General features: G+C 34.1%; 1 protein-coding gene across 7 annotated transcripts in view; it reads left to right on the top strand.

The window, feature by feature from the left end:
* Window positions 1-24,989, top strand: part of EXOC1 (exocyst complex component 1) — a 60,134-nt gene that overhangs the window by 13,923 nt on the left and 21,222 nt on the right. For 2 of the 7 annotated variants that reach the window (XM_020975293.2, XM_020975294.2), the window contains 9 exons: window positions 125-312; window positions 5,425-5,652; window positions 5,842-5,974; window positions 6,511-6,620; window positions 8,259-8,312; window positions 14,392-14,541; window positions 19,038-19,143; window positions 23,242-23,286; window positions 24,470-24,633. In XM_020975293.2, coding sequence (XP_020830952.1) covers window positions 125-312; window positions 5,425-5,652; window positions 5,842-5,974; window positions 6,511-6,620; window positions 8,259-8,312; window positions 14,392-14,541; window positions 19,038-19,143; window positions 23,242-23,286; window positions 24,470-24,633 — 1,178 coding nt within the window. The remainder of the gene's footprint in view (window positions 1-124; window positions 313-5,424; window positions 5,653-5,841; window positions 5,975-6,510; window positions 6,621-8,258; window positions 8,313-14,391; window positions 14,542-19,037; window positions 19,144-23,241; window positions 23,287-24,469; window positions 24,634-24,989) is intronic. The other 5 variants (XM_020975297.2, XM_020975296.2, XM_020975298.2 and 2 more) reach the window with 3 other exon arrangements.

Genomic DNA, 24,989 nt, shown 5'->3' with positions numbered 1-24,989 from the left:
TAAATATGACCTGTGTTGATAGCTGATCCTATCTAGTCTCATGTAAATTACCATAAATTACTATTATTTGTACTTCATATTTTTGGCTTCCATAATTTCAGTTTTTCCTTCACTACTCTTTAAGAATCTGTTCCAAGTGGAGAGAATCAGAGTGTGACAGGAGGAGATGAAGAAGCTGTAGATGAGTACCAAGAGTTAAATGCAAGAGAAGAGCAGGATATTGAGATAATGATGGAAGGCTGTGAATATGCTATTTCTAATGCTGAAGCATTTGCAGAAAAGTTATCAAGAGAGCTGCAGGTGCTAGATGGGGTAAGAATTTCTTGTAAAATATGAATTACTAATATTCAATGGATTGAGAAGCCTGGTTATATACATAAATCATTGCCTTTGATTATTTAAGGCTTTATAGTATAATTATTACTTTATCTTTAAGTGCATTATCTCTTTCATGAACTTACCCAGCTATTTCAGAGTAGGCAGGCAAAATATTTCCTTGGTGCCATTTATCTATTATTATTGTTGTTGTTAAAAGGCAGAATATTAACAGGGAACAAGGCCAATGAGAAGCAGTTGCCCAGGTCTCCCTTTTATGAAGAGACACTCTAAATGGCATGACAGAAGTAGGGAGAAGGAGGAAAGGCAGAGATAAATAGCCCAGGGCTTTTCAATCAGAGTTATCAGAACAGGTTTGTGCAAAGGAGTATCTTTTGGGTTGGAGAAAATGGGAATAGAACCTCAGCTAAAAGAGATGAAGGACCTGTAGTAAGAAGGGCTTTTGTGAAAAGAGCAAGCTTTGAGGAAGCAGGAGAGTTGTGGAGAATAGTGAGAAGGGCACAAAATTTAGAGTCAAGGGTTTGCTACCTACTTTTTCTGTGATAAGTAACATAATCTTTCTGGACCTCAGTTTCTGTGTATGTAAAATGAGGATGATTATAAAAATCAACAGAAAGAGAAATCATATATGACTCCATCTCAGCTTGGAAGGTATCCTCTGTGGAGGAGTGCTGTAGGGATTTGTGTTTAGCTCCATGTGTTCTTTTGATCAAAGATCATAGATTTAGAGATAAAAAGACCTTAGAGAAATCCAAGCCCCTTATACATGAGAAAAATGAAGTCTGTAGAGGTTAAGTGACTTACCCAAGATCACATGAGTTACACGTGGTAGAGTTGGGTTTGAACCCAGGTCCTCCAATTCCTGATCTCTGATGCTTGCACTAATGCTGTGCTGCTCTGGGTTTTATCAGTGCCAAGTAGATAAAGGTCTATATGACTTGCTTATTAAATTTGCAAATATAACAAAGCTGATACATTGAATCAATCAGTAGACAAAACTTAGTAAGTATCTGAATAGTTGATGTAAGGAAAAACCAGTAATGGGCTGCTTGGTGAGTTAATGGGTTTCTTTTAACTGGAGATCTTCAGGTAGATGATCAGTTGTTGGCTACATTGCAGAGGAAATTCTTGTTCAAGTTTAGTTTAGATAGATAATATCTGAAGTCACTTCCAAACCGTGATTCTGTGAGGATAAAGTACGATAAGGTTTGCAAGTTACAAAAAGCTACATAAATGTGAACAGTCATAATAGGGTCATGTTAATGATTTTCCCTATCTTTCAAAATATGTTTTTGAACTGACTCTTATTAAAAAAAAAAAGGTCTATCTAAATATAAACTACAGAAGTATTCATAGAGTCATGAAATCTTAGAAGAGACTTTAGAGGAAAAATAGTTCAATACTTACATAAAGAATGAATTCTTTTTATTGTATCCATAAGTGCTCACCCATTAATTGCTGAAATACCTTGAATTCTCAACTCCTTCCCAAAGCAGCAACCCTTGCATTTTTGAATAGCTCAGTTTGTTAAGAAGTTTTCCCATATAATAATCAGAAATCTGATTTACTCTTAACTTTTTTATGTTGTTCTGGGTTCTGCCTTCTGGGGTCAATCCTAGAAAAATCTAATTCTTCTTCCACTTGGCAGCCCCTCAGGGATTGAATGCAGCAATCATGTTCTGCCTCCTCCATATTAAACATCCCCAGTTCCTTCATGAGATCCCCTGGATTATGTTCACCTCGTAACAGAATACTTTGAATTTGATCTGACCAATGCAGAGCAGATCCTTTATAAAGCAAATGGTTAAAGTAAGAGACGGTTACGTCATCAAAAAATAAGTAAACATACAAAAGAAGGAATAAAGTTACATATGAAATCATAAATATATGCTATATATTTTAACAATGGAAAATCTCTTTCAAAAAAGTATATTTTATGTCTCTTCAGATTACACAAGATTTCTTGATAGATGGAATAACAGTCAACTTTATTTAACATTTTTGTCAGTACCAAACAAGGCATAAATCAGGGAGACATCGTCTCTGTTGTGGAGGATAGATTGATAATGCTCAGAGTCCAAGTCAAAGAGAGACCTCCTCCAGATTAGGGGTTCTGAACCGTTTTTGTGTCATGGATCCCTTTGACAGGATTATGAAATCTGGACCCCTTTTCAGAATATTTGTTTCTAAATTTTACATAAAATACATGGGATTACAAAAGAAACTAGTTATATTAGTTATCTCTAATATGACTATATAATAGCTATCCAAACATTTAAAAAATAAACAAGTTCATGGACCCCAAGCTAATTAAGAATCCCTGCTATAGATAATGAGGCTCCTGTTTTTAGGGGATAATGTAATAATTTCATTAAGCTCCAGAGTATTACACAGTTTCTTCAGCCTGTTCCATGACCACTTAAGAGGGCTTCTCCATGTAGGAAAAAGCAAATGGATGAAAAATGTATATTGCCATGACGAAGCATACAGCTGAATGTACAGTTCATTGAGTTAAGTCCATCAGTGCCTCTGTCTTGGTGGAGGGAAAGGGAATGAAGTCCTGTCGACCGACAGCTGGGTGGCCCTGAATGAAGGCAGACCTGAGTTGCCTTTAAGAAACTGTACCCTGTGGAGCAGCTAGGTGGTGCAATGGATAGAGCACTGGCCCTGGATTCAGGAGGGCCTGAGTTCAAATCCAGCCTCAGACACATAAAACTTACTTAGCTATGTGACTGGGTAAGTCACTTAACCCCAATTGCCTCACCAAAAAAAAAAAAAAAAAGAAAAGAAAGAAAGAAACTGTACCCTATATTTAGTGACTCTAAGCTGTTCTCTGTCACACAGATCAGCCTATTGAACAGTATTCTGATGATGCTATAGCAAATCATAAAACACTGTAATCTATTTCTCACCTGCTTTTTATGGGAATACTATAAAATATTAACTTATGGTCTTTAATTTATACTTTTAATCACCTTAAGGAAAGATTTTTCTATCCTGTATTTTATTTATTTATTTTAGCATAAGTCAGTGTTGCATTTTTAAGGCTATTCCTACAACTGATGATACAATGATAAAGTCTTTATTTTTGCCATTATTAATATGATATGCTGGTCGTTTGTTTTAGATTCTTAAATTCATCTATCTAGAACTATATATAGTATTCTCTGATATTTTTGTTTGTTTCTTTTGTAAGAGGCAAGCCTGTCTCAGGTCAATACCATGTTCAGGTTCAATATTGGAATGAAATGAGGCATTCATAGATCATTCAACAGTTAACAAAAGGAAGTTAAGGATACTCCAGCAATTAGGTTGGGTAGATAGACATGGCCCCTCTCATTTCTATTTGGAAACATGTCTGGTCAGCAGGGCAGGGTGAGATGACATTCATCAAGTCTGAAGGGTGTTGATTACATATGGATGGGCCTTTTTATGTCCTTACGGTGACCAGGAAGCTGTTTCAAGGGCAGCCTGAACCTTAGCCAATCAAATCCCAAGAAAAGCTTTGTCACCTTTAAGGGGAAAAAAAAAACTAGCTTAACCCTTGTGGTAAAGGGGAACCCTGGTAGATAGCGATCCTTGTCAGAGTCATCATGATCTCCTCTTTTGCATTCCTAATTTTGGTAATTATAACTTTCTTTTTTAAAAGGATTAGATTTGCTAATTGTTGACCAGTTTTGGGGTTTCAGAACAGCTCTTGGTTTTACTTATAATTTTTTGGCCATATTAATTTCAACTAATATCTTGATTATTTCTCTTTTAATTTTTTATTTTGGTTTATTGCTTTGTTCTTTTTCCCAGGTTTGTAAAGTATACACCCAATTCACTAAGTTTCACTTTGCTTTCCTAACATAGGCATTCAACACTGTAAATTTGCCTTTGAATAATGGTATAGATACATTCCATAGAATCTAATATGTAGTTTCTATGTTGTCTTCATTTTTTAAAAAATCTTCTTTTTCACCAAGGTTCTGTTTAGTAAATTAGTTCTCTTATGGGCCTGTCATTTAACTCTTTATATTTTTATTCATTCTTAACCTTATTTCATTACTTATCTATAATTTTGGCTTATAAAATTTCTGCTTTTCCATATTTACCTATACCTAATTTGTGATTCAGCACATTATTAATTTTTTATATTTGTTACTGGGGTATTTAAAGATTTCTTCGTTATTACTAGAATTGCCTAAGAGGTAAACATTACCCTTTTGAAAATGGAAGGAACTTGGGAGTGAGAAAGTGTGATAGAAATACTTTTTTTTAAAAAGAAGAAAAGGAAGAACAGAGCATCTATGAATCATTTAAAAAAATAAACGAGAGCAGAAGGACATTCAGAAGGGGACAAATAAACAGGACACTGTTGAAACTGCCATGTTAAATTTGAAATACATTTTAAAATGCCATACATAATGGTGGAGGGAAACATAAGGAAACAATTTATGGAAAATTCAGAATGAACAACAGTTTAAAATTATAATGAATAGTAGAATTTTAGAACCAGATGGAACATTACAAATCATCTAGTCCAAGCCTCATTTTAAAAATGAAGGAATTACAAGGCCCAGAGAGATCTGTTAGCTAGTGAATGGCTACATTTGAATTATATGTCTATTGAATAATTTTTAACTAAATTTTGCATCAATATCATCCTAGTTAAACATGACATTAGCCTAAATTCCAGTGGAAGGACAACTGAAGAGAACCCAGGCTGTACTAATCAGAATAAATGCAGGAAAGAAAGAGCTCAGTAATAAACATTTCTGCATCTCAGTAATAAACTTTATTTCTGCATTTTAGCCTTGTGCAGAGAACTCTGCTAGGCTCTGTCAGGAAACTTAAGAAATGAAAGGATTTTACGTTTTATTTGGAGAGACAAAAAAAAAGATCTGAAATGACATGAACACAGTTATTGTGCGAAACAGTGTTTCAGATTAAAATGTAATTGGTCAGTGTTTAACAAAATAAGAATTACAGTAGGCATAGATAATGTTAATTTGTATATTCCTAAGTCCTTATGCAGCCTGTTTCTTTTTGACTTTGACACCACCAATTTAGTGGGTCCTTCAAATATGCTCCTTTACTTTGTAGGCAAATATCCAGTCAATCATGGCCTCTGAGAAACAAGTGAATATCCTGATGAAGTTGCTGGATGAAGCTCTTAAGGAGGTGGATCAGATTGAACTGAAGCTGAGCAGCTATGAAGAAATGCTACAAAGTGTAAAAGAACAGATGGATCAAATCTCAGAAAGCAACCACTTAATTCATCTTAGTAACACTAACAATGTAAAACTCCTATCAGAGATAGAATTCCTTGTGGTGAGTAGGCTAATACATTATACCCTACAGCTGTAACAGCTGTGAGCCATTAATAAACTTTTGCCTAGTTCCAGTATGGAAGAGAATTTTTGCTCGGTCATGGTTAATTTGAATAATATTTTAAATCTAATATCAGTATATTGCCTAAAGTTATATGTATATAACCTTCATATTTTACATGTATTCCAGAACCACATGGACTTGGCAAAAGGTCACATAAAAGCTCTTCAGGAAGGAGATCTTGCTTCTTCGAGAGGCATTGAAGCCTGTACCAATGCAGCTGATGCCCTTCTACAGTGTATGAATGTAGCTCTTCGTCCAGGTAGCATATTTCTTAAATCAGATTTGTACAGATATTATAATTACATCCATTATTTTTTAAAAAATCTTAATTCACTGACTTGAAAGGAAATGAAATGATACGTATGTTGTGATCCTGAGGATAACACCTAGTAGGTTTCCACTGTTCTTTTCACACGTTTCTGCTGTCTTGAAGGAACTTTTTTTTTCACACCAGTCCCTAATCCACTTTACGCTGACGTTGTTAGCCAGTCTAGCACAGTGCTTTTCATTATTAATTTAATTTGATTGATTGGTTGATTGATTAGAAGGGGGAAAACATTTAGAGCTTTTTGTTTCCAGCCTAAATGAATGATTTACTTTTTAAAGTTTCGTAGGACTTTGAAAAAATCTCCTTGTTAACATTGTCTGAACAAATGAGTCGATAAACTAAACTTTTGACTCTTCAAATTTTGAAATTGTATTACTGCTTTAAATTTTGTCATCTTGAATACTTAAGTCTCACATTAAGTGTTTTATATAGCTAACTTTTTCATGGGATTCTTGTTTTCTCTTCAGGACATGATATGCTTCACGCAGTCAAACAACAGCAACAACGTTTTGGTGATTTGCGAGAACAGTTTGCCCGAAGGCTTGCCAGTCATCTTAACAATGTTTTTGTTCAGCAGGTAATTTTACTTTTCTACTTAAGCTGAAACTTTCCCAAGCTTATCGATATTTTATTTTAAACCTTGAGTTTCTGAAAAGATTATCATGCATTTAAATTATCATTTGTATATCCCTTTAAAACCACCTCAGCAACACATTCTATAGTGCAGTTTACACATTCTTAGGTTTTTGTCCCTTTAATTCTGCATTCATTTGCACCACACATACACACATATTTATTTCTCTGAGAGAGAATTCTGATTCCTAGAAAGTTAATTCTCCCTTTCTTGGCCTCAGTTTTCTCATTTGTAAAATGAAAGAATTGGTTGGACTAGATAATCTCTAAGGTCTCTTCTAACTGTAACTTCTTTGATCCTGTAGAAATCATGTAGAAAGGATTAAATAAGCTTATTTATTCCAGGAGAGGGAACATGGCATAATAAGTAGAGAGAGAGCAAACTTTGGAGCCAAAATGACCTGGGTTCAAATTCCACCTCTGACAACTATTTGCTTTTATAGCATTGGGTGAGTTATTTAACATCTCTGTGCCCCAGCAACTCTAAGGCTTTAAGTTGCAGAAAAGGTGCTGATCTTTGATAGCAGTTCCTCACCTGGAACTTTGTACAACAATTAAATCACAGATCCAATATAAAAAAAATTATTCCTGAGTTGTTTTACACACAGCTTCACCTTTGACACATTCTGAAAGGTGATATGAATGATTTCACATAGTATTCTGAAATTTTCAGAGAAAACTACCATGTGCATATCACTACATAGATAGATAGATAGACAGATAGATAGATACTGTGTACTTGAAAGAGGATCCATGCTCATCATTGTGGGCATTCTCTTCACTCATGCAAATCAAAAATCCTCCAAACCTTCTAATCATTATTATATGACCTTGCCTGTGTTTTTCTATAAACCCTGCATCAAGGATCTACCCAACAAACTAGAGATGATCCTTTTTTTTTAATGTCTTGGAATAATGTATACCGCTAAAAATGATCATTTGTTTTCTGTCATTTGTGGTACATGACCACGAATTTTATTGCAGTTATATATATCCTTAATAATATTGACCACTGGAATACACACACACACACACACACACACACCCAGCTCTCCTTGCTTATACAGCCTTTTTTCTCTATGATCCTAATTGATATTTTTAGGTAAATAAAATTGTCCACTTTTTTATATGGGCAGAAAACTATAACTGATTGTGTCAAAGCCAAGGTTCTTAAGTTTTTTTGTGTGTCATGGATCCCTTTGGCAATCTGTTGAAACCTGTGGAGCTTTTCTTTGAATAGTATTAAATATATATAATAAAATACATAAAATTACAAGGGAGAAGCCAATTGTATTGAAGTTCAGTTATCAAATTTTTTTTTAAAATTCACAGGCCCCTCAAGAGCTCCTTAATTGCTTAATTAAATGCTAAAGGAAGAAGCTGTGAATAAAGCTGTATGTAATTTCTGATAATGTAAAGTTCATTGTATAATTTAGCAATTTGGAAAAATGTATTTTGGAATTTTGTTTTTTAGGGAATTTGTTCTTGTTGCCTTTCAGTATTTCAGTTGTTGGGTTCTTTCTTTTTTTCAACTTTTTGGCTTTCTAAAATACTTATGATCCTATATTTTATCTCCACTTAGTTTACTCAGGCCCTTCTTCAGCTCTATAGCAGGTCCAACTTTCTTTCAGTTCCCGTGAGTACATGGGGTTTGACTCAAGCTTCTCTAATCTGTTTTGATGTTTTTATTTGTCAGGCTTGCTAAATCTAACTGAAAGCTGCAGACTTGGCTTTATAAATTTGTAACTTGACAGTACTCGTATAAAGCTGCCAAATAACTGCATTTATAGCTGCCATTGTGTGCCTTAGCAGATGGTATTCTTTGGGCCTTAAAACTGTGATAGGAAGAAAGGTGGGTCTGAATGTTGTGAGAAATGCACCAATTTTTAATTTCTTTTGACTTAGTGACTTAAAACTATAAATTAATTTATTCCTATATAATTAAATAATTGTTTTGGTAAATCCACAGACTTAGGAGTCACAGAAAGTATTAATTCATATTCTTAATTTGATTTGATTCTTTATAGAATCTGAAGGGGGATATACTATTGACAGTGCTACTGTCTACAGAAATGGATACAACTGTAACCAATGTAGTCCTTTCCACACTATAAGTCTCTGTGAAGATTTCTTTTGTTTGTAGCTACAAATGACTTGGATGCCTCTGTCTTAAAAAGCTGACATCTTTGCTTAAAATGAGCCTTCTCATTGTTGACAAGCTGATACATATTGTTGCATGTAATAATAGTCTTAGAACCCTAAAAACAAGTGCTGCAACAAGTACTTTTAGGAGATATGTCAAACTCAAGTATAATATTTCAATTAGAGAAAAAATGGTAGAAACTAATTATTGTTTACTTCAATGTTATATTGCAGTAAAAGTTTCAAAATAATTGTGGCTTGTTTGTATTTGATTTATCCCATGTTAATTGATCTCTTTCAGGTCCAATGGACAAATGTGGAACTCATTCTCCCTTTATCTCTCCCCTTTTCACTCCCACCACCACCCCCCAGCAGAAATGTTTTGAATTTCAAATGTTTATTTTTTATCGATTGAAAAGTTGGTCTAATCTGATATTTCATGTGTGTAGAATGTCTATTTTCCTTATAGAGATACTTGTTTTTCTGTATGGTGCTTACTGTTTTACTGGCAAAAGAAGATCAACACATATAAAGTAATAATAGACAATTTGGGGGATAGTGTGAGGTATGGACCAATAATTTCACCTATGTCAGGAACTTATTGTATGAAAACACCCTCTACCAATTCAGTTTTGCAATTATTCTGCAACTTATAGTCCTAGAGAGTTACTTGAGGCACTGAGAGGTTAAGTGACTTGTCCATGGCAAATCCAATGGTTAGGCTGGAATCCCAGTCTTCCCAGCCATTTGCAAATGATACTGTCTGTACTCTAGCTATCTTCCTCATCCTCCTCCCACTTGTACCTGGATTCTGCCTGGGCTCTACTAAATGAGCTTTCACCTTGTCTTGCTAAGAACCAGGCCTCCACATCAGTTTTTGGCATTTCCAAGTCATGCTGAGCCATGCCTATTGCCCTTCACCTCCAAACACACCTCTAGTTTCCCTTACTGTGTTGCCTTTCTCCATTAAAATATGAGCTCCTTGAGGCAAGAACTGTCATTCTTGCTTTTGTTGGTATCCCCAGCAGTTAGCACAGTGCCTGCACATAGTAAATGCTAAATAAATGATTTTTCATTTGTTCATTCCTTACTCCATGGCTAGCCTTGTATCTACCATGTTGCTTCTTAGTACCCAACAATTTAGAGCAGTATATGATTTAGCAAACAAATCTATTAGAATTAGAAAGATCAAATGAAGCTACTTTGAGGTAAACTAGATTTAGATAAATAAAAGTTAGGAGGAAAGAATATTCCATATGAGAGAAAGATGGAAATAGGTGTGCTATGTTTGTGGAACAGTGGAAAGGCTAAAGTAGGGGAAGGTAAGTTGGGACCAGGTAACAGAAGACATTGAAAGCCTGGCAGAGGAGTTTAAAATAGTGTGTAAGAAATAGGGAGTCATTGAAGGTTTTTGTATGGAGGAATGATATAGCAAGAGTCAGATTAATGACGATTAGTCTGCAATTCTCTGTAGAACTGGTTGAAAGAATAAGAGATGAAAATTCATGTAAACAAGTAAGAAAAAAAAAAACCTTCATCTCTGAAACATTCAAAAGTCACCCCAAGAAAGAAAAATTTAAAAGGTAGGTCCCATGTCAGACCTAAGAGGTTATTAAGTTAGCTCATAAGAGTCAAGCAATATATTCACAGAAGTTGGCATCTTCTGTGCAAAAAATCAGTGAACTATCCTCCATAGAAAGTAAACCTAGTTGCTTTATTAGCTCCATTTGAACATTCCCATTCTAATGGATAAGATATTTAAACTGAAGGAGATGGAATACTTATAGAAAATGTTAAATCATACTATGATGTAGGATCCTCCACTGGAGGACTAGAATTTTAAATTGTTTCAGTCAATGTGATGGTTGAATTAGTAGAAACAAATAAGGCCTTCCTTTGCCATCACCATTTGTACTAGGAAAAGCTGGCCACTTAGACTAATTGGATTCTTTCAAATTTTGTTCGGTATATATTTGACTAGACTTTGAAAAATATTTATCCTTAGTGCTTTAGATACTTCCATTTTATCTCTATGTTCATATAGATCATTAGAGCATGGGAGAGGCATTTGGGAATCCTTATGTCACTGATGAATGATTAAATGTTGGTTTAATACAGTGGCATGGTTGTTAACATACAATATATAATCCATCATAGTCTTTGAGAAGTTGACTCTTGTGATAGTTTGTTAGAATCCCTTTCTGTTTTTGCCTGCCATTATGTCCTCTGTTTCATTAAAAAAAATTGTTAAGAAAGCTTTCTTTAACCTGTATTAAAAGCAAAGGTATTGTGAGTTTGTAGATTATGAAAAAATAATGGATTTAAGTTGAAAAATACTATGGGTGTAAATGGTACATAATTATGTAATTGATTTTTCTCTGATATTCACTTAGCATTCATCTCCCCCAGAAACTATTGTCTACCATCAATAATTTCTACTTTTATTAAAGTTCTGTGCACTTGAGAATATTTCTAGCTATGAGAATCTGGCTTCCTCAACTAATTACAATTCTAATATTCAAGAACATTAATAATAGGAATAATTTAAGTGAGAAACCATTTCCATAAAGAAAAATGCATGTGCCATTTTTTATGTTCCTTTGGCTGTTTCTTTTATAGCTGCTTATTTTACTTTATTTCTGCAGAAAAGTCTTAATTCTGAGATTATACCACTGTCAACATGACAGAAGTGATTATACTGTTAGTGCTATAATCATACTATGAAAATTAAGGGGAAGAGAAACTGGAAAAAAAAACTTGAGTTTTCAATTAATACATAGAAAGGATAAGCAGAAAAATGAAATTACATTTTGATACATAATGAAGCACGAAAACCCTTCTTTTGCCATCAATTTACATAAATGTCAAAGGATCTTTATTTCATTATATGGTAAAATGAAATCTGTAGAAGACCACCTATTTTCAGTGCCCAACTGTCAGAATGAAGAGTACTTCAGTGGATCAGAATGATGTCAATTTCCTGAAGCAAATTTTGCAACATTTATCTATTAGACACATCTTTTTTATGTATGTTTAACATTTTGGTCATAGTTCAATCACATTACCTCTCACCTGAGCTGTTGCTTCCTAATTGGCCTACCTGCTATTGGTTTTACATCTTTCCAATCCATCCTAGTTGCCAAAATAATCTTCCTAAAGATAGGCTTATCTGTATCATTTCCCTGCTCAAAAATTAGCAGTGACTCTATATTGCTTCTAAGATAAAATACAAACTCCTCAGCTTAGGCTTTAAAGTCTTCAGCCTGCTTTTCCAGACTTATTTTATGTTACTCCTATTTATATAGTCTAAGGTGATAGAAGGTTGGAAGGGACCTTAAAAGCACTCTAATCCAACTTCATCATTTTAGAGAGGAGGAAACAGGAGAAAATGACAGAGGCAGGATTTGAGTTCCAGAGATTTCAGATTCAATGCTCTTTCCACTGTAATATATTGCCTTGACATTCCAGCCAATCTGGCCAGTCTGTTGGCCTAATTCAGCTTTGCATTTCTTGCCTGGTGGCTTTGTGTAGGTTATTCCCCTACCTGGAATGTACTCCCTCTTAGATTCTTTATATGTCTTGTACCATGTCATAAATCGTGCTACCTCCTACAGGAGATGTGTGTACATATCCCCTGTTAGAATGTGATGTCTTGAGTGCAAAGTACTCTTTTGTCTTTGTCTCCTTCACATTTAGCAAAATGCCTTGTCCAGTCCTGTGATTGCATTAGATATACATAGTTCACTTAATAAGTGGGGTTTGTTTAAGGATCTACTCTATGCCAGGCATTGGGGATACAAGTTTTATCTAAAATTACTTGATATGTTTTGTTCAGACTTTATCCAGCTGTCCTTTTTTTCAGTGATGGAACAAAAAATAAAGATATGTATATATCAAGAGAGTAGAAGCAAAAAAATCATTAGGTCAAAAATATTGAGACTAGGCGGCAGCTAGGTGTCGCAGTGGATAGAGCACTGGCCCTGGAGTCAGGAGGACCTGAGTTCAAATCCAGCCTCAGACACAACACTTACTACCTGTGTGACCTTGGGCAAGTCACTTAACCACATTGCCTAGCCAAAAAAAAAATAAACAAACAAACAAAATAAGCATAAAAATATGATTCTTTTTCAAGCCAGTAAGCCTGCTGCATGCAGTAAATGGAAAATTAGAATTATTTAGTTTTGGGGATATTTTATTATCTTTTGCTTGAATTTAATTCATAAATAATGTAGGAAGGTAGATTATTGTATTTAAATTGCTGATTTAGCTTTATGCATATCCTTTAAAAAGTATTTTCACTTAGAAATTTTACATGTTTCCATTTTAACCTAAAATGCAGACAGAATGAAACTCACAGGTAGTACAACTTAAATATTCAGTAAGATTCTTTAAATATATTCAGACCTGTTTTCAGCAAATTTCTTTGTAAGCTTTTTTCTTAACAATTCAAAAAAATTAAATCCTGTCTGTACATACTATTAAAAATTTGATCTTTATGGCAACAGGTATTTTAAAATGATGGTTAACATTAAATTAAAGATTAAGCTGTCTACGTTAACTGATTTTCAAGTGACTTAGTTTAGCTCTCTGTCTTGCTTTTGTAACTGTCCAAGTTAATTTAGTATGTTTTTCACATAAGCATAATCTTATTTGATGAGAACAAATCAGATAGTATGCCAGCACAGCAGACAAATGGCTCCAAAGGTCTCATGAGTTTCTTCGTTTCAGTGACTATTTACTTAACTGACCTTTCCACTAAAGTCAGATTTATGCTATTGAATTTTTCCATGTTGGTGGAAAAAGGCATTAAAGAGAGAAGAGGAGTAGGCCAGCTGCCTTAGATAAGGCTTTGGCTGTGGCTCCCAAACAGTGAGAGAAATTGCCAGTGACTAAAAGCTAGATAGTTAAGAAGAAAACCTGGAAGAATTTTTTTTGCATTACAGAATTTTTTTTGTAAAAAGAGAAGACATGAGTCAGGAGCTCTTGACTCCTTGCCTCCTTGCATATCATTTTTTTCATTTTTCAAATGAAGGGACTAGGTGAGTCCTAAGATCCTTTCGTATTCTAAAGTCCTGTGATTCTGTGAAACAGATTTTTCTGTGTGCCAAATACACTGTGGAGGGGGTGGGGAAAGGGATGCCATAAATGTAAACACATTCTATTGTAAATCAGCTCCCTATTTGATGTGTTTATTAATGTTCTGTGTATGTACATTATATACATGTAGATATATAAATGTGTGTGTATATCTTTAAAAGGTGATCTAGGAAATCATAAAATTAAATGTGAGAGATGAGCTTTAATTAAATCAACTAATCATTTAATTTTCTAATGGTTACATTTAAAAAATAACTTAGTGCATTATCAGAATGCCATTTGTGCCAGTAAATCATTATTTTGTAGAGTTAATCTTAATTGACAATGTGTAGCCTATATGTTAAAAAAAAAAAAGTACTGACTTTTCAGTTTTTCATTTTTGCCTTGCAAAATTCTATCATCACTTCAGTTATTCATTAGTAGCCATGATGTTTCTGTATGTATGTGAATAATTAATTCAGTTCTATTTTCTTTAGGGACATGACCAGAGTTCCACTCTTGCACAGCACTCCATTGAATTGACATTGCCTAATCACCATCCCTTCCACAGAGACTTGCTCCGATATGCCAAATTGATGGAGTGGCTAAAGAGTACAGATTATGGAAAATATGAGGGACTAACAAAGGTATGGATTTAACATTCAGATAAACTATTTCACCAAGTTAAGCAGTGTCATCTACTAGAACTAAAAGGATATGTATTCCCAGAACTGTATTTTTAAAAACTATTTATTTGGAATTCTTATCTAAAGATGAAAAAGAACTTACTTTCAACATCCAACTTCTGAAATTGATCTTTCAAATCTACCACGTATCTCCTTTTAACAGCTAAAATCCAGTGGCTTAGTCCTATCCCTCATCCACCTTGATCTCTACAACTTTTTACACTGTTGATCACCCCTTCTTCTTGGACACACTTCTCTCTTGGCTCCTCTGATTCTGTTGTCTTCCTGCTAGTCAAGCTGCTACTTCTTGGTCTACTTTATTGGAAAATCTTCCATCTTCCACCCTTTTAAGTGTATGTCCCTCTAAGACAGAGGTGGGGAACCTGTGGCCTCGAGGCCACATGTGCCCTTCTAGGTCTTCAGGTATGGCCTTTTGACTGAGTCCAAGTTTTACAGAAGAAATCCTTTTATTAAGGGGATTTGTTCTGTGAAGTTTGGATTCAGTCAAAGGGCCATACTTGAGGACCTAGAGGGCCACTTGTGGCCTGGAGGCAGCAGGTTGTCTACCCCTGCTGGCTTTTTATTGGACCTTCACTATCTTTGTTTTTTCCCCTGGTGAGCTCATCAAATCCTGCATTTCATAAATAATTTCCAATTTTATATATCCAGACCTAATATTGTTCCCTTAATTCGCCTGAGATTCTGATAGAACATCCAGCAGGTGTCTAGCAGGCAAATTTTGGGAACAGTATTAGGTCTAGATATGTAGGATATAGACGATACAATTGGGATTTATCTACATTAAAGGTAGTAATACTGCTAAAACAGTTTGGCTTTTCTAAATGAAGGAACAACTTAGTTTACTAGCACTATGATTTTATTGGTGTAGGGAATTCCAAGTGAGCTAATGTGTAATCACCTGCTCTGCATGTTATAGTCTTACAGAATTGTATGGATCATTGAACATTTAAGTGATTTGCCCAGAGTCAGCAATAGAATTTGAACTGTCTTACTGTCTCTGAGGCTAGCCTTCTATTCCCTACACCACACAGCCTCTTATTGACTACTTCTTAGATTCTGAAATTCCAGAATATGCTGACAACCTTTTAAAGGATTTCACTTTTGATAATTTTTTTTTTAAATTCATAGACACTTTTCCTCTGGGAAGGAGCATGGTGAGGCTGACATGCAGGATTTCATTGGGTGCTCTGTTGTATGTGATTACTGCTGGTGGGTAAACAAGACATTGTGACAGTAGGGCTGCAGAAAGCAGGTATGGGACAGCTATTCCCAAGGGAAGCAGGTGGGAACACCTGTGGATAATAGTTGTAGGAAGTAAGATAATAGGATGAGGCTCCTGTCAGCCTTCTCCTAGAAAGTGGCAGTAAAGAAGACAAAGATCAGAGGACCAAGCCAAGTATACATAGAGGAAATCTGTGCCAGGGATAACAGTTTTGAGAGCTTTAAGAGATACAATATCAAGATATCTGAAAGAGGAGAAGATACTCAATGATTGGAAGAAAACATGGATAACATAATGGGAAAATGGTTTTCAAAAGAGAAAATTTTAACTATTAATTATTTGATGGGCATCTAAGTGGCTCACTGGAAAGATTGCTGAGTCTGGGATCTGAAAGACCTGAGTTCAAATTCAGCCTCAGGCACTTACTAGCTGTGTGACCCTGGGCAAGTCATTTAACCTTGTTTGCCTCAGTTTCCATATCTGTAAAGTGAACTGGAAAAGGAAATAGCAAATCATTCCAGTACCTTTTCCAAGAAAACCCCAAATGAGGTCACGAAGAGCTGGACACAGCTAAAAACAACTGAACAAAAACAAGTTGTCATTTGAAAAACTGCTCACCTTTGCTGATTAGCACCAACCTTCAGATACCATTTTACACATATCGAACTGACAGAAATAAAAGCAATGAGATTCAGTGCTGGTGGGATTGTGGAGAAATAGGTACATTAATTCATTGCTGATGGAATTTCAAACCAGTAGGCTTTTTGGGGAAAGTAGTCTAACACTATGCAGTAAAAGGTACAGATATTGTAATACATTTGACCTATTAATTCCTTTGTTGAGAATATACCGTGATAGCTTATTTTTTGGTCTGTTTTTGATTGTGTTATCTGTTCAAAGATTTTCTTAGCTACAGTATTTGTAATTGCAAAAGATGGAAGCATCCTATTTGTCCATTAGGTGACTGGTTAAATAAATTGTGGTGCATTATGGAATACTATAAAGCAACTAAGATCAACAACTGAGAAATATTAGAAGACTTTTATGAAATAATGCAAAGTGAACAAAGCAAAACCAAAAGAATAGTATTTATTAATCACAACTTTATAAGAGGAAAAGTAAATGGGAATGAATGGAAAAGAAAAAAATCCTGAATGACTCTTAGAGCAACTGAAGAGTTGCTGTGACGTTTTCTAAATGCAAAGTATTAGCTTCCATTGAATTAATGTTTGTTCACAGTTTAAATATGTATGTGGGAAAATTGTCATACCATCCCTTTTCAAGCAGTGTTTATATAGAAAATATTCTTCTAGACTTTGAGCACATGCATGAGGAAGTTTGGGAAGAAGCTCATTTAAATTCAGCAGCATTAAATAGCAGTATTGTGCAGATATTTCTGCTGGGCACTTGGGGAGATCTGTAGGTGAGAGTGCTTCCTATATCAGTTTATCTGTCCATTGACCTGGTAGTTATGTCTTAGATAGTTACCTGAAGCTCAGGAGAGTGACTGACCCATGATCATACAGCTAGTAAGTGTCAGAGGCCCATTTTGAACCTAGATCTTACCATGTTTTCAGTATTATTGTTCTTTCATCATACATAATATATTTGTGAATGTAATTTTAAGTGAAGAGGCAAGTATTTAGCCAATCTATAGATGGTTTTGTCTCATTTCATGCTCAGAGTGTGTTTTTGTTGACAGTATTCATACTCTTTACCATGAAATTGACAAATTTCCCAGGAATGTAATTTGATCTTGTGGTTTGAGTTCTTGACAAACTAAATATTTTGGAGTGTAATCTAATTTTGGTTACTAAATTGTTAACAAGTAACAGGAAAAAATAAAGGGACTAGTGTTCCTTCAGAAGATGTGATTATGACTATAGTAAGCCCATTTGGCTGCTGTCACAGTTGTACATACATCCTCATCTGGGCAAGGACCTGATGTTTATTGTTTATAATTAGAACTTATGGAAATTAATAATAAGCACTGTTATTATTTTAATGATCTATATGTTCCCAGATCCACCACCCCCATTAATATTATGTGGCTCTGACTATACATCACGTTGAAAAGTCTCATTTTTGCCTGGTTGGAAAATAACCATCATCTTCCAAGTTTTTAACTTGATGATCAGCATGAAATTACATGAGGCTTCCCCCAGCCATAATTCTTGTATCTAACTTTTGCTACAGTTATTTTTTTAAGAAGTCAAATAGTTAGATTCATTGTTTATGTTCTTGAGCATTTGGTTTTGTGGGAAGAGTAGTTGTTCTTGAGTCAGTGGATCTAACTTGGAGTCTTGGCTTTGACATTTACCAGCTGTGTGATCTTAGGCAAGTTATTTAATCTTTTTGTGCCTCAGTTTCCTCATCTGTAAAGAGAGGAGCGGTTAATAATAACTTGTAATGCTTATCTCACAGTGTTATTATGAAGAAAGTGCCTTATAAACTTTAATATGTAAGTGTGAACTGCCATTATTATTCATTTAATAAGTGGTGACATTGGTTTAAATTAAATTGATATCTCAGCCACTTCAGGTAAGCTGCAAATGGCTGTCTTCAGGACTAGAGCAAAATATACTTTAAAAAATTAATGGAGTTAGCAGCTGTGCTAATGAGTGAATACTTAAGTTAGTAAAGCGAGTCAGCATTTATGCCCAGTACTAAGCAGTAATAGGTCTAAATCCCTTAAAAATACAAAGTAACGCTTGAGCATCTGACAAATGCTCATATTTATTGTCTCTTAAAGTCAGAGAGTTGTCTTAAAAACCTGAAGAAACAATAACCACTATGATTACTAAAGCTGTTTGGGAAAAGTAAACCATGGTAGGAATGATGAGGAGTGGGGGAGGGCAGTGCTTTTCTCTGGGCTCTTCCTTCTCCCCATGGACACTGCCTTCTGCAAACCTAGGTGGGGTGGTAGGTAGGAAGGGATCTCCTAAGTCTTGTATAGCAGCTCCCACTCTGAGACAGAACTTTTGTGTTGGGAGAAGAAATAATTCCTCCTGGACAGATCACTAGCTTAAAAATTATCCTGTGGAGCATACTTTGGGAAACACTAATTTGTGGAAATAGATCAGATAAAACTTCAGACAACTGTACTTTTAAGTCAAAATTTTCAGTGTATTTTAATAGTTTTTTTGGTTAATTTAAAAAATTTGTATGTTGAATTTGTTTATGTTAAAATATGCTTACTGTTTTTTTATTTAAGAATTACATGGATTATTTATCAAGGCTATATGAAAGAGAAATAAAAGATTTCTTTGAAGTTGCAAAGATCAAGATGACAGGCACCACTAAAGAAAGCAAGAAGTTTGGTAAGCAATGCTGCCTCAGTTCAAGGGACTTTTTCAACTTTATACTTTTAATTGTGACAATAATTACTGAATTTTTTTAAGGCACCTGAAGTAAGAAAGGAACAAACAGTAGGTAAAAATGAAAGAGTAGATTACTAAATTGTGATCTAAACTATAAAAAAAGAGTCACTTATTGGTATTGATTGTGCAGAAAGGATATTATGAATGCTAGAATATGTAGCTATACACAAATAATGTAATTTGAAATTAGATATCCTGAAAAAAAGTACTGAGAAACAAGGAGTCCCAGTATTGATTCATGAATTCCATACTGCTTTTCTTTGCATCACTTCTACCAAGTTTCTTAACCTATTGCTATCATTTGGGAAATGGAGAATATTCCTACTGTCTATCTATTTTCCTGGCATTCTGAGAATGAATTAAAATTTGGTAAAGGGATTTTTTTTTCTTTCAAGGAACTAAAAAGATATGCTATGATGTGTCTTTTCTAACAGTACAGCTTATTTCCTTCCTTTGGGGAAGTAAAAATCCCCATATTAGTATTTATGACTTCAAAATATGTTTAAATGGGAACTTTGTTTGCAAAACTAATTGAAAAGATAGCTAGTAAAAGTATCAGGTTGTGAAGTAAGTTATATATCTGCTAAGGCCACATTCTGCTCTTGCATGTACCCATCCCTGGAGCTCCCCTTGGAAGGAGTCATGTGCCTATTCAAGTCAAGATTTAGCCATAAATGGCTACGAATGTTCTCAGTGTGTCTGCATAGCTCCCCTTTAGATTAATGAGTTTAGCATTTGTTTGTTGAAAGGAGCCTACACCCTAAGTAGCTTTGATAATTAGGAACCTTTTTCTAAAAATGAAAAAAACTTGAAAATGACTTCATCTTATAGTACATCATTTGAAGGTGTTATTTACAGTGGAAAAACCTACCTTAAAAAAAAAAAAGCAGTTGTTTTGTCATTTGCTGTTCAAAGAAAAAAATGAATTGAATATATATTTCTAAGAATTGGATATACTGGTCCAAACATGTGATTTTGTTTGCTATGGCATATCCAGTTCATTCCAGCACATTTATCATATGAATATATGGTGCTCTAATAAGAATACAGTATGAATGTGTTGTCTTCAGGATGGCTTGGGGACAATTGGCTTTGGAAAACACAAATGCTAACTCATCCTAAAGGTTAACTGTTTCAAAATAGCAATGTGTTTATTTCCCAGTTAATGTTTTCACCATTGACTTGTGATGCTTTTTTCTGAGTGAAGAAATTATGATTTGAACAGTTATTTGTCTGATTGTTGTCATCAAGTATATTTGTCACCTCTTGTTAGTGAACAGTTTTATTTGGGGGAAAAGAACTCTTCTTTGATGCATAAAAATGATATAATACAAAGTATTTATATCTTTCAAGCAATCCTTATGGGTTAATCCCAATGGTATAATAATTTATTTTCTTTTGGGTTGCCAAGTATAAAATTTATGTCAAAGTAAAGGAAATAATAAAAGTGAAACACTATGAGCTTCTTGGAATAAAAATGCTGTTTAATTCAGGGGTTACAGTAATATTTTTTAATTGTTAAATTTAAAATAAGGTGGCAATAAACTTTTTAAAAGACCTCATTTTTACTTTACTAAACTTTTCTTAAGGATATTCTTAAATGAGTTTGTTAAAAAGATAAAAGAAAATTAACATAGTGAATTTTGAGCATAGTCTTACATTTAAAAAGAGTATTAAATTATATCTTTCCCTTCTTTTATCTGATGTGATGAAGGCATAATAAGTTATTAAAAGAAAAAATTCTCTACATAAAATTTGGATTATAAAAAGCAATTTGGTCCACCTTAGTTTTGTAGCATTTTAAAGCTATTTTCAAATTACATCCAAATGATTTACTAAGTTTTAGCTAAAATTGGACTTGACCATTTGAAGATAAAAGTGTATACTATAGCTAGAAGCAAAATAATTATTTGGCAAATAATTGCTGAATTAATTTGGATTTGGTAATAAGTATAATTATTGCTTTTTATATATTTTAAATGATCTGTATTTGTCATTTTATTCAAGTTTCAAATGCAATGAAACTTGCTTACGGCATTTTTGGGGTGCTGCATACTGATGGAAAAGAAAATAGTATTTTGTATGTCTATTCCAAAAGAGTTTTATAGACAGAATTTCTGCTTTTTGTGTCAGGAAATCTGTTTTTAGTCACTCTTGTAGTAAATATCATCTGCTTAGTTTAAATTCAAAATAAATGAAAGATAACTGGCACAAAAGTGTTGTTCTTGCACATGGTATTCATATATACCATTTCCTATTGTTGTCCTTCTTTGAATAATGATTACTTAGAAATCCTCAGGATTGTTTTTCAGAAGTGATACTTTGGGGGTTTTTTTATTTGCAGTTCATAACTCTTAATTTAGGAGCAAGGATTAAGAACCACAAAAGCAGTTACTTACTGTTTTTCTTTTTAAATCTTAATTGGGGTAAATTTATCATTTTTATTTCATTTAATTATATAAGGCACCAAATTTTAAACATATATATACATATATAAAAACAGTGGAACTCTTTAATATTCCTAATAATGGGTCATTTTAATCTTACATTTCTTCCTCATACTGAGAGCTCCTATTGATTTCAAAAGGTAGTTCTACAAAAAGACAAAAGATTTAAAAAGTTCTACCAAAGGACAAAAGAATCAAAAACAAAAACATCTCATACTAGCCAAAGATTTTTGTGATTTTGTAGGGGTGAGCAAGGAGGGGAGAAAGAGATGAGTAACTTAAATTTAAAACCTTTCTTTGTGATATATACAAATTCAGCTTAATAGTAAGATCTATAGATAACAAAAAAAATTTTGTGAGCCCCCAGATTTTTCAGATTTCTGATTGTCAGGTCAATCATTGGTAATTGGGTATTTGGCTTGAGTAATTAGCTTTGACTCCTAGAATAGAGAACCACCTGAAATTTTGTGCTTTGATCTTGAACTACAAATATAGCGCAGTAACACCACTCCAGTGTACTAGAAAGTACTCTGCAAACAAGTAGTTGACTACTTACAACAAGGTGCATAATTTCCTGTCTAGGTGTGCATTAGCACAACATTTACTCTTCCCTCAGATTTTTTTATAAGGTTTTAGTTTTATTTAGTTTATATCCAAATTAGTTATATTTTTATTTTCTGTTTCATTTTGTGGTTCTTTTCCTTGCTCTCTTACTTGGTCTCTTTAAATTATTTTCTCAGGTCAAAATATTTCACAAGATGATCTCTAATTAAAATGAAATTAAGCAAAAGGGAAAGATAAAAGAAATGCCAAATGATACAAAGAAACTCAATTTAATACCTTTACTTTCAAATAGTCAATGAGCAGCTTCTATTTAGGACTGAGGAATTGTAGGCTGGAAATAATTTTTTTCCCTGACAATTTTATAATGCCTTCATTAAATTTCATGAAGCTGGGTACTAAGAGATTCAGTTTGAAGCCCTCTTCGTGTGGTTATATTTTTGGCAAAATAAAAAAAACCATTTAGCACAGTGGAAACAGGTTTCAGGAGCCATCATTAACAATGAATATCGAATTCTGTCTCATAGAGCACTTGCCTTGTAAGTTGAGCTTTTCTTTCAAATAGATGATATGTTTCTATCTGTGGTGTAATGAACTACTTTATAATAGATTTCCACTGCACTAAATGATGTAATGAACATTTCTTCATAAATGATATTTGTCCCAATATCTAAATTTAAGGCCACTACTTTGATTAAATATTTATATGTTAAATATATATATGCGGATAAGTATCCATATATATTTCATCATGAAAAAGTTTTTAAAAGTTTCAGCAAATATTTTGTAACCTATATTTGAATAAAATATTTTTTAAAATGCATCATATTTGTAGAACTTTCTCACATATAATTTCTAGAACAATAGCTGACAACTAAACCTGTGTTTGCAACTGTAGTTATCAGATTCTCATAGTTCTTTGCATGTGTCTTTCAAACTAGAGCTTAACTTCCTCTTGTGCATGTTTTGTGTGAAATGCAGTTTATTAACTTGTCTTTGTCTTTGATGCTTGCAACCTAATCCATCCCAGCTACACTGCCTCGAAAAGAAAGTGCTGTCAAACAAGAAACAGAGAGTGAGTATGATTAGTGCATCAGCAGGTATTCTCAATGCATGTTTGTTTATGTGTAGAAATTAGTTATATGTCACAAAAAAGTTAACACCAGAACTATTGATTATTCTAAGTTGTAAGGTATATGTTAAAGAAATCTAAAATTAGAACAGTGATGAGACTAAGAAATATACGAGGTAGTTAAGCTTATTTGTCAGGTGATAGACCATTATGTCAGATGTATGCAAAAAGACTAACTGACATTTCTGTTTTCAGGTTTGACCTAGTAGGACTTAATTTAAGTCTCATGGTTGGGGACAAATACTTCATAGTCGAGATAAGATTTTTATTAAATTTCCTCCGGTATTTCACTATTTTTCCTCCTGACCCAAACCAACTAAATGAAAACTATCCAAGAAGAATAGAAAAATGGTTTATCCATGGCCTATTTTTCCCCCCACATAGGAAAACACCACTTTCTTCTTTCATAGTCTTGTTTAATCGATTTTTTGTCACCAGAAGATAGACTTATCTTCTGGCTACTTTGTTGCCCTTCTCACCTTGGATGTTTACTGCATATCTTTATATAGGTATGCTTAACATCTAAAAACTGGAGGCTTCCATATTATAGTTAATAATATTTATAAGTATTATCGTATAAAAGTAAATGTTTATAAGTATGTTCTCAGCCTTTGAAGAGTTCCATTTAAGCACTGTTCTTTATGTTGAAAGCAGAATTCTATTTTTAGGATAAGGCATCTGAATATGATGTAGAAGGGAGTGATAGTAAGATTGCTTGTATTCTCCAAAAGTAAATAAAGGTTGTGTCAGCTAACACCTCATTAAAGAGACCAATGAGCTCTGTTCACTCTTAGTTTTGTATTTTTAAAGCTTTGAGGTACCTGATACAGAGCCAGCCTGGTGTACCACCACACAGTGTACCACCAGGTTCTCCTATTTGAAGTAGAACCCTCCTTAGCCTCTGAAATTATTGGGAATAAGGGTTAGAAGCAGGGGTTTTAAAAGACAACAAAAACAAAACAAATTTTACCCTGGCCCTTGCTCATAAAAAGGAAAGAGACAATGCATTGTTAGTCATGGCATGTAGCCTTTGTAGAACCAGGACCTCAGAGTAGTAACCTTGGTTTATGCTGCACTTTTTTTTCCTATCTAGGCCATTCTTTTTCATAGTTTCATTATTTCATAGGTCTTCATGGAAGTTCTGGGAAATTGACTGGATCTACATCTAGCCTAAACAAACTAAGTGTTCAGAGTTCTGGAAGTCGTAGATCTCAGTCATCCTCTTTGTTGGATATGGGAAACATGTCTGCCTCTGATCTTGATGTAGCTGACAGAACCAAGTTTGATAAGGTAAAATAAAATAATTGATTTTTTAGAAATTTTGACATGAAATTTTGCCCTTTGGTATAAGTTTACCTTGAAATATTATTTTTCATGGGTACATATATTTAAAAAATGTAAGCATATGGTGGGTATGTGTGTGGGTGTGTGTTTGTGGGGGGTTGTGTATGTGTGTGTATGTGTTGAGAAACAGAGAGAGTGGGAAAGGAAGAGAGAAGAGGTAGAAAAGGAAGGCAGGAGAGAGGCAGCCTGGTATAGCAGATTGGGAGCTGGTTTCAAATTCAGGAGGACCTGGGATCTAGTCGCATCTTTGGAATCCAGTCCCTAGCTTTGTGATCTTGGGCAAATAACCTCTCAGTTTATGC

Source organism: Phascolarctos cinereus, unplaced genomic scaffold (genome assembly GCF_003287225.1).
Source record: "Phascolarctos cinereus isolate Bilbo 61053 unplaced genomic scaffold, phaCin_HiC Scaffold_9;HRSCAF=440, whole genome shotgun sequence".
NCBI lineage: Eukaryota > Metazoa > Chordata > Mammalia > Diprotodontia > Phascolarctidae > Phascolarctos > Phascolarctos cinereus.
This window is presented reverse-complemented; position numbering and strand designations above follow the sequence as displayed.